Source organism: Hippocampus zosterae, chromosome 7 (assembly GCF_025434085.1).
Source record: "Hippocampus zosterae strain Florida chromosome 7, ASM2543408v3, whole genome shotgun sequence".
Classification (NCBI taxonomy): Eukaryota; Metazoa; Chordata; class Actinopteri; order Syngnathiformes; family Syngnathidae; genus Hippocampus; species Hippocampus zosterae.
Genome location: NC_067457.1, coordinates 19,037,227 through 19,046,429, shown reverse-complemented (window position 1 = coordinate 19,046,429; position 9,203 = coordinate 19,037,227). Strand labels below are relative to the sequence as shown.

At 41.3% G+C, this 9,203-nt stretch overlaps 2 protein-coding genes and 2 non-coding genes across 5 annotated transcripts; all 4 read right to left on the bottom strand.

Annotated features, from left to right (window-relative positions):
* Window positions 1-178: 178 nt before the first annotated feature.
* Window positions 179-251, bottom strand: trnav-cac (transfer RNA valine (anticodon CAC)). Its single transcript has one exon. It is a non-coding gene; the product is annotated as a tRNA-Val (tRNA).
* Window positions 252-414: 163 nt separating this feature from the next.
* trnav-cac (transfer RNA valine (anticodon CAC)) lies at window positions 415-487 on the bottom strand. The gene has a single exon. It is a non-coding gene; the product is annotated as a tRNA-Val (tRNA).
* A 1,820-nt stretch (window positions 488-2,307) lies between these two features.
* rplp1 (ribosomal protein, large, P1) lies at window positions 2,308-3,600 on the bottom strand. The gene is made up of 4 exons (XM_052070417.1): window positions 3,373-3,600; window positions 2,700-2,774; window positions 2,506-2,620; window positions 2,308-2,431 (listed from the first exon to the last, which is right to left on the bottom strand). The coding sequence occupies exons 1-4, from the start codon at window positions 3,442-3,444 to the stop codon at window positions 2,349-2,351; spliced, it is 345 nt and encodes a 114-aa protein (XP_051926377.1). The 5' UTR covers window positions 3,445-3,600; the 3' UTR covers window positions 2,308-2,348.
* Window positions 3,601-4,153: 553 nt separating this feature from the next.
* clptm1l (CLPTM1 like) lies at window positions 4,154-9,013 on the bottom strand. 2 transcript variants are annotated; one of them, XM_052070358.1, is made up of 18 exons: window positions 8,723-9,013; window positions 8,178-8,477; window positions 8,005-8,099; window positions 7,625-7,814; window positions 7,367-7,533; window positions 7,195-7,273; window positions 6,936-7,053; window positions 6,777-6,871; window positions 6,588-6,672; window positions 6,263-6,366; window positions 5,908-5,973; window positions 5,711-5,761; window positions 5,525-5,607; window positions 5,417-5,451; window positions 5,277-5,332; window positions 5,135-5,179; window positions 4,769-4,884; window positions 4,154-4,702 (listed from the first exon to the last, which is right to left on the bottom strand). In XM_052070358.1, exons 2-18 carry the CDS (start codon window positions 8,340-8,342, stop codon window positions 4,618-4,620), a joined length of 1,635 nt encoding a protein of 544 aa, XP_051926318.1. In that variant the 5' UTR covers window positions 8,343-8,477; window positions 8,723-9,013; the 3' UTR covers window positions 4,154-4,617. The 2 variants fall into 2 exon arrangements, with proteins under 2 accessions (XP_051926318.1, XP_051926317.1); XM_052070357.1 differs by having other exon boundaries at window positions 8,178-8,420.
* Window positions 9,014-9,203: the final 190 nt, after the last annotated feature.

Sequence of the window (9,203 nt, the reverse complement as noted above, 5' to 3'; positions counted from 1 at the left end):
GAACTAATAATGCATAGTTCTAATGCAGTTCTAATGCATTTCAGTTACCGAAAATTAGTCGTTATTTAATAGTAGTAATGGAAAGAAAATAATGTGTTACTGCTGGTAGAACTAATGCATAGCGTTTCCAGTTGCCAAAAATTAGTCGTTATTTAAAAGTAGTAATGAAAACAAAATGTGTTTCCGCCCGGTTTCGAACCGGGGACCTTTCGCGTGTGAGGCGAACGTGATAACCACTACACTACGGAAACCGATGTTAGTAAGGTTAGTATATACCGTATTTCAAAGTACGTAAATCAAACTGGTGCCGTATTTCTATTAGAATATTCCATCTGGTATTGGCCTAATGCATTGGTTTTTTAATTATTTTACATCATCTGTTATTTGAAAATAATAGAGAGAAAAAGAAAAACATGTTTCCGCCCGGTTTCGAACCGGGGACCTTTCGCGTGTGAGGCGAACGTGATAACCACTACACTACGGAAACGCTTGAAAAGTACACCGGTAAATGTTTTTATATCATATACCCTGCTCATCATGCACCCGTACACGCCGGTTTTGTGACATCAAAACAGCGTGAACTGGAAAATACAGTTTTGGTCTTTGTTGGTGGGCAAAACATCGACATTATGCCAATTGTGTACCCAGCGATAGCCCGACAACGCTCAGCACTACAATTTTTCTTCGTTGGTACATGAAACAGCGACATTATCATGTTTCCTCGAAATTGTGTGGCCGACAACGGTACTACAACTTTAACACTGCTCCGAAGGCGGGGCGCCTTGGCTCAGGAGTCGTCGCCAATAGGGTTAAGACTTCAAACCCTGATACCAAGTCATGTCAAAGTGCCCTTGAGCAAGATTCTGCACACCGAGTTGCTCCTGGTGCTGTATCATCAGTCGGCGAATGAGGGGACAGTATTAAAGCACTTTGATTAGTGGGTTCCTCGAGAGCAGAAAAGCACTCAGTACACAAGTGAAAGCCAGTGTACCATTTACAACGAAAGGTGCACAATACTGGCAAACTAGCACATTATCATAAGGAAATGTTCGCGCATAAGTTATGATAAAACATTTTTCACAACCAATCGACATTCAAAACATAATCACGAATGACGTCGGCTTTACGGTTGCTCACACTTTTTTGGCAGAGATTGTACGACCAGGCATACCGCTTTACGGTAATACACACCTGTTTGCCCGGTAGTAATCAATATGCGACCTTTTCCGTCTGTCAGGTCACTCATTTTATTTACTTGGGTTAATGTGATTTGTGGATGTTGAGCGTAATTGAGGCGCCAGACATGTATATTGTACCGATGCTCATTTTTTTTGTTGCCCAATTGCCTCCTGGAGGAGCCCATTTGATGGATTACATCGAGTATTATAGGTAACGTTCTTTTCTTATACATTACAATTTTAATATCCACCCGCTCCCATTTTTACGGTTCTGTAGACCGGTGTATAACATCCTAAAAGATCGTTTTTAAAGAGTAGAATTAGAATTTACAATAGGACTTTTCAAAGGACTCTTGATATGTTTATACTTGTTCCTCCTTTTCCAAAACGTATATTTCTCACGACTGAGTTGACGACTTTGTAATTTTCCCTTGTGTTGCTTTCATTAACGCTTTGTTTTGTATTTTCGCCCCCACGGGTGTACTTATCGACGGTGCTCTTATTTTAAACTTATTAGAAATAAAGATAAAACAAAATAAACTCTTAACTGTTAGCCATCTGTCAACAATATTTTGCATATTTTTTGAAGGGTTCAACGACTATCTAAAATCTGTTTGACCATTTTGAGACTTGAATAAAATGTAAATTCCATTTCAAACTCTTTTCAAAGGAAGTCACCTTCACAAGTCGTTTTTTGGAAACAAGTTCAATAACAGGTCAGCAGCAAATTGTAAACACTGGTGGTTTTGTGTGGCACAGAACATGCATTTATTATATATTCCAAGATATCAAAACTTTCATAGTAGACAAAAAAAATCATTGTAATTTCTAGATGTTTCAGTAAAAATTTCCACCAGTGGCTGTTAACCCCTAATTCAATTTTATTACAAATTGGGTCATGAAAACCTGATATGCTAAAGAACGAGTTTACTATAGTCTTCAGTAAAAAAAAAAATTGTCCAGAGTATGTAATGCAACATTACAGTGTTCAGTGGGCCACGTTTTAGAATGAAGCAGGCCATACATTGGCCAACACTCGCACTCGTTTTGTTGCCGATGTATCAGTATAATTTAAGTCTTGAAAGGGAATGATTTTGTCATTAGAATAGGAAGAATCATAGAGGCAATATCATTTTTGGTCATTTTATTGTTTTTAGAAAAACAGGTGGTTTAATCAAAAAGACCAAAGCCCATATCGTCATCAGACTCTTCGGACTCCTCCTTCTTTTCTTCCTTCTTCTCTTCTGCTTTAGCTGTGGAATTAAAAAGGCAAAGAAGCCCATGGTTAAAAAAATTCACACGAACAAGGTTTTAATTATCATTTTACCTGGGGCATCTCCAGCAGAGGCCGCGGCTCCACCGGCAGCGGGGGCTCCAGCTGGCGCACCGCCACCGGCACCGACGTTGCAGATAAGGCTGCCGATGTCAACGTTGGACAGAGCCTAAGGGACACAAATGCAGGTAAGAACAGACGTCACATACGCTTCGTTCGAGCCAGAAAAATGGCAAGATATGCATTACCTTGGCGAAGAGACTGGGCCAGAAAGGTTCCACGGTCACGCCGGCGGCCTTAATCAGGGCGTTCAGCTTGTCCTCCTACATACAAAATGGTTAAAACGAATATTTGTGACACACAGCACTAGACAAATTGCCATCTGCATCATGTTCAATAAAAGTTTTAGAGAATAACTCAAGTTGGGCTTCAAGGCAGCTGTTAAGGTTTAAAGCAGGGTTAAGTTACAAGGTAAAATAATTTTTTTGGACGTTTCCAGCTTTTCTTAAACTTGTCTCAACTTTTCAAAACAAGTCTTCGAAGAAAGTGTTGAGTTTCAAGCATAATCAACATTAATGTCAGACAAAGTTGATGTATGACGCGCCAGGTTTCGAAAATTGAAGTTTCCACTTACATTTGATAATAAAGAGCTAATGAAATATGTTGTGATGATAGACAGACAATGCAGGTTGTTGGCACATTTGGCACTCGTGTACTCTCCTGCTAGGAGTTAGTCTTGCATTAGCAACTTATAGCTCAATTTTAAACCCAAAATGACTAGAAATGTCTTTTACCACTGTCCAGACAAAATGCAACTTTTGTAACAAAAGTTATTTTATGTTCGCTCATTTTGTGACAACCGGAAGACTAAAAGTTAAACCCAGATGGCGGCGAAGCTAACGGGGCGAGCGAGACACTTACGGTGACAGTGACTTCATCATCGTGGAGGATAAGAGCCGAGTAAATACAGGCGAGCTCGGATACGGAAGCCATTATACAATTCTTTATTCACGTTTACGGTGTTGGATGCCTAATTTTGATGGTGCTAGTCGCCGGATTGCAGGCCTTAGCTTCGGGTGAAGAACCAAGCACCTTAGGCACGTACACTTCCTGTTGATGGGGAAAGGGACAGTAGTGGGCGGGAGTTTGGTTTTTATCGGCTGCGTCGCTGTAGAGTGACGTCGTTGCGCTTAGTCAGTGACGACTGACGTACCGCAAGGATATGACGACCGCGAGATACCATTTAAAATCCTAATTTATTTTTAAATATTTTCTCTTGTATTAAGATTTTTGATCATATTTCAATAAATAATTTAAAGAACACAGATTAAAGACCTGTAGTTTTGTCGTATCTTGCACTTGTTGGTACATTTTAAATTCTTGAATATTATGTATTTCTTCAAATGAAATGTACATGTATTTCAGCGATTATATCTACTATATTCCGAAATATTTTATCAAAATATATTGCGATATCTTTTTCGATGTTTATTTATACTGATAATACAGATGATTTGTGGAAATGAATACAGATGTTCAATGGCTAAAGTCATTACTAAAATAATTTAAAAACGGTTTGCATCTTTGTGATTCTTAAATCCATCTTTTGGATGGAACATACATGCGTTTGATTATATTTGATGTACAGTTTACATTACTGTAATTTTTCACTAATAAAAAAACATCCCCCCGCCAAACTCAGTTTGTATATTCAGTCAGTTTATTACAGCTCACATCAATTGAAATCATTGGGGGAAAACAATGCAAATACACCAGGAGGGAAATTTTGACGTTTATGTGAGAATGGATTAAAAAGTCACACATTAAAATAATGGAATGGAATTGCGATGGGCCAAATATTTAGTAATACTTTCCAGTTAATTTCAATACAAACATTCAACAGAATGACTCTGCTAAAGGGAAGTAAGCTGAAACAAACACAGTTCCTCCTATATTTGGCACCGATGCGTTGCGTGATTTCTGGAATATGTCACTTGGACAAAACAGAGTTGAGGCATTTTTAAAAAAAAATTACAAAATGCTGTCATCTAAAATCCTCACAAATGTTCCAAACTATTTGAGGGGGCAAAAAAAAAAATCCAGTTCAAACATGTTTGCAATGAAGGAAGGACATAGATGTTCCTTCACTTGCCCGCCTTGTTCTTTTTAGTCCTTGTGAGATTTCCTTTTGGGTTTGTCATCGTATGAAATTCCATATTCGTTCACTCTCGTCTTGTCCACTGGGTAGAGCCTGAGGAGGGGAAAGCGGGTTAGCTGTGGTTTGCACTCGTGTGTGTCTGTGTTCGTGTGTCCATACCATCGCTGGTAAAGGTAAATGAGAAAGACCACGTCGTCTCGGAAACAGGCCAGTCGGTGGGATGTCGGCATAGTGATGATGAAGGCAAACACGTCGTCAATGAAGGTGTTAAATGCCTGACAACATAATTAAAAAAAAGACTCAATGTAACAGAGAAAAAAAAATCACACTTGCTCTCTTGACTCGTTTAAAAACAAACCAAAACACTTGTCGCTTTTTACCCGCAACAAATTTATTTCTACAACAGTTATTCTTGTAAAATTTTAAAACATGACCTTTTATTTATTAATTCATTTTTTTTATCTTCATGTGGAAACATTAGTAATAAATTAATAATGTTTGTGACAACTGTCCCTGTGTTCTCACCTTGTACATAAAAGCCTTCCAGGGCAGATGAGCCACTGACTTCAACTTTTGGTTGGAGAAAAAGAGAGAGGGGAAAAAAACATTTTAAATACATATTCGTCTCTGACAGTTGATTGTCAAATACCGGTACCTGTGAGCTCACCTTATAGTTGACAAACAGTTGAGGAAGCATGAAGAGGAAGCCAAATGCATAGACACCTAAAATATATTTTGGGGGAGGAAAAAAAAAATAAACGAACTCGTGATGTTGAGCGTTAAAAGCAGCTGCGGGTCCAAACTTACCATTCACCATACTGTTGATGAGCCACGAGTACCAACTACAACAGACACAAATAAGACACCCAATTAGTGAACACTTAGCTAACGCTTGTGAACCGACAGCCTCCCAACCTTTTATATCGCAGGAATATTAGGGCGTACAGGGCTCCCCCCAAGCACAGCGGGTAGAGTAGGTACGAGAGGTACTTCATGGCCTTACAGGGAGGACACAAGGAATGATTACATTATAAAGTAGATCACTTAAAAGAAACAAAGACTATAACGGGAGCAAAGTTTTGTGATTGGTTGTGGGGTTACCTGAGTGTCGTACTCTCCTGTTTTTCTCTCCGACTCGTCTAACTTGCCAAACTGCAGAGAAAAGCACCATTTTTAAAATTTTTTATATGAGATCTCACTGGAGTAGTAAATCAGTGTTTCTCATAGTCTGTTCAGCAAAGCGATGCATTCTTGGGGACCGCTGCTGTCGTAAATATTTTGGGTGCGCTTGAACCTACCAGGAATGTCGGTTTTCCTCCTTTCCAGTCCACTTGAATCTTCAAGGCCTTCTTCACTTTCCACACCTACAACAAACGTCCTTTTAACATGTCCACATAACAATAATGCTACAGTGTTCCCCCACCTATTCCTATCAATGTAGAACTACTTTTCTATCCGACACGGGTTTGCCCCATCCAACCAAATCACCTGGAAGCAATTTATTTTTTAAGGCGTACGCGATAAAATCAGTTTAAAATTACAGTACGTTTTGAGATCATATTTGAGGTTGATTTACAATTTAAACTGCTAATACAGGCAATTACTTGGGAGTTTGGCGCAGTTAGGATCAAATCCTAAACTGCGCAAGCTCACCTCAATAACGGCGCCGATGCCGGCGGGGATGAGGACCAGCAGGCTGGTTTGCTCGTCGAACAGGTAGAGGAAGATGATGATGGTGCTGAAGCATCGCCACAGCACTGACAGAGGATAGCAACATTATATAAATAAATTCATACATTTCTGTCAAATAGCCACGTTCCACTGAGAAAAACAATTCCCTCGGTCTTCCATGTTTAGAAGTTACAGCACCACCTATTGCTCTGGCATGCGCATGACAGCTTGTGAATGCATTTTAGCATGGTTAATTTTTGAGAGGCCAGTTTATAATATATAAAACACACTAACTAAGTTGTCCTACCCGCTTTGCTCGACATCCCCACCATGCTTTTTTTCTCTTTCCAGAAGCTGATGTCATTCTTGAAGGCCAAGAAGTCAAAAAGCAACTGCAGACAAAAAAAAAAAGGAACATCTTTTCCACTCTTCTTTTTGCTTCATTTGATTTGCCTTAATTCAAAACAAGCACGGGCATCTTGGGAAAGAGACACACGTGGAAAGCGGCCACGAAGAAGGTCAACGCCAGGAAGTACAAGTTGGTGTCGGTGAAGATCCCTTTAATCTCGTCTGCGTCCTTCTCCGTGAAGCCTGCGAGGGGCAAACGGCGGCGTGAAATGGTGGCACAAGACTGGAGTATTTCTGAGGGTCGTACCAAACTGTTGCAGCGAGTAGACGGCATCCTGCATGTGGATCCAGAACCTGAGTCTTCCCAAGGAAATGGCGTCATAGGAGATGGTAAGCGGAAGCTCCAGGGTGGTACTGTTTATTTCCTATCAACACAACATAGGCTGTCTCAATGTAATGTCCATTCATTGCTGCTTTGGGAATGATTGCAGTGGAGTGAATGCCATTTTTTGTGGAACTATTATTTCTTCTGAATTGACAGAAAGACTAAAGAGTTTTGGAATTACCAGGAGATCCTTGATGCGGTTGCTGAGCTCATCAACAAAGAGCAGAGGTAGGTAAACCATCTTCTTGCCATTTTGAAACCTGAAAACAACAATCAACATCTTCATTTCATTAAAAAAAATGCACACACACTCACTCAAACTTTATTCCACATCGAGATTCGCAGAGGCTTACGCTCTGAGGTAGCGGCGCACGTCACTCGGAAGGTGTTCCTTGTCGAACACAAAATGGTCACCCACGATGTTGAGCGTCAGGCGGGAGCGCCAGTGCGAGACGGGCTGGTCTGACATCCGACTATCTTCTTTGCGTTGTTTGGTCTGGCGAGCCTCTTCCGTGACACCCTTTAGAATGGGATTCAGAATAAGAAAATTAACCTGGTAGTTGGTTTGTCAATCTGTGAACCTTCATGAACCGTGCTTGAGTGCGTCACACCTGCGTGTTGTCCTCCCCGGTTATGAGGGAGATTTCGGGGGGCTTGGGTACCATGTAGGCGGTGAGCTGGGCTGTCAGGTGCACCTGCTGCGGGTCCTGCCACGGGATGATGCCGGCTTGGTGGACAAACACTAGCGCATAAAGAGTGCCGTTGTTGCGCGTCTTCTTGGGTATCGAGACGTTCACAGTCCTGGAGAAGAGCCGAACATTTGGTCACGCCATCAAGTTCAAGAATTTGGCTTAATAATTGATTAATCTAGTAGCAGGATGAACAAAGGTGTTCCAAGGACAGCCCCTTGCGGGTGAACACTACTATTTTCTTCACAATATAAAATCAATTTATTGCAATTTACAGCTAGTGACAATCCCCATCCACGGACCTCTCAAACTTTTCGTTGATATTAAAATGTTCCTCTTTGTGGACGAGGGTGTGTCCCCCATTTGCATTGGGCCAGAGGGCTGTGTAGACGCTCATCTGGAAGATACAAACCAATGACATCACAAAAAACAGGTCAAATTCTTCTGTTTGCAGATGACATAACACATTACTGACCTGGAGCTCGGGGTTTCCTGCAAGAAAGGGCGTGATGCATCCAGTGCTGCTGGGCGGCTCGCAAGGTTTGGTGTAAACAATGCCGTACATCACCCAGCAAGTGTGCACCACATACACCACGAACACACCCACCACCAGAGTGGTGAACGACGACTTCAGGAGCATGTTGGCAGGGGCGGTTTGGCTTCTCCTCGGCTAGCTCCGGTCTTAGCCCATTTCAGTCCGGATACCAATAAGCAGCAGCTACAAGAACATTTGGGGAACCTGCTCATCTGGTTTTGTCATTGTTAGTCTCAATGGCTGAAATGAATCGTTATTTGGATCTGGTGATCAGGAGGGTTGGAATGCAACCGGCATGTCTAAACTACTAGGCAAAGATAAAATAGTAAGTGTGCGATCGCAACAGAAGTCAGAAGAATACACAGTGATCATAAATTCATTTTAGATGATACAGATTCCGCAGTGCAAGAAGGTTGGATGTGCGTGGTTTGCGCTCATGTTAGTCCCACATATCAAAAGCATAAATTGTTTGAACTCAAACTAACCGGTGTCGAAATTGTCAGGCTGTAAGTGACTGAATGACGGGCCACTCGCGGCTCTCTCGCAGCGAATTGTCTCGTCCCCGTCTCATTCACCGCGACGACATCGTCTTTACAGCAACAACAAAAAAACTCCACAAGTGCCTCGGCTGCGGGTCCAAATATCAGTCATACATGACCTAATCCAGACGCATCTAGATCAAGGCAGCAGCCTCCCTCCCTCCCTAAAAAAATCACAATAAACTGTCGCGAAGCGTGAGGTGGCTTTACTGTAGACTACTTCCGGTGTCCACTTCCTGATCCCATCTCTTACCGCGAGAAATAGCGAGATTGAAACTCAGAAAGCCACTATCGTCAAAATGTATACTGTGTAATGTAATATAAGTAAATTTGGGATGTGTTTCTTTTTTGTTTTGGCGTTACCTTTGTTGAAATGAGTGGGTCAAATTTTCTAATTATATTTTACTAACGGAATGTAAAGTATGAA

Excerpts from the sequence above, each read along its gene's own strand:
- rplp1 (XM_052070417.1), bottom strand. The coding sequence starts at position 3,444 with ATGGCTTCCGTATCCGAGCTCGCCTGTATTTACTCGGCTCTTATCCTC. Across the intron at positions 2,775-3,372 it reads ATGATGAAGTCACTGTCACC|GAGGACAAGCTGAACGCCCT; the intron begins GTAAGTGTCTCG and ends TTTTGTATGTAG. Across the intron at positions 2,621-2,699 it reads GGCCCAGTCTCTTCGCCAAG|GCTCTGTCCAACGTTGACAT; the intron begins GTAATGCATATC and ends TGTGTCCCTTAG.
- clptm1l (XM_052070358.1), bottom strand. The coding sequence starts at position 8,342 with ATGCTCCTGAAGTCGTCGTTCACCACTCTGGTGGTGGGTGTGTTCGTG. Across the intron at positions 7,054-7,194 it reads ACCGCATCAAGGATCTCCTG|GAAATAAACAGTACCACCCT; the intron begins GTAATTCCAAAA and ends TTGTGTTGATAG. Across the intron at positions 4,885-5,134 it reads GGAAGGCTTTTATGTACAAG|GCATTTAACACCTTCATTGA; the intron begins GTGAGAACACAG and ends TTATGTTGTCAG.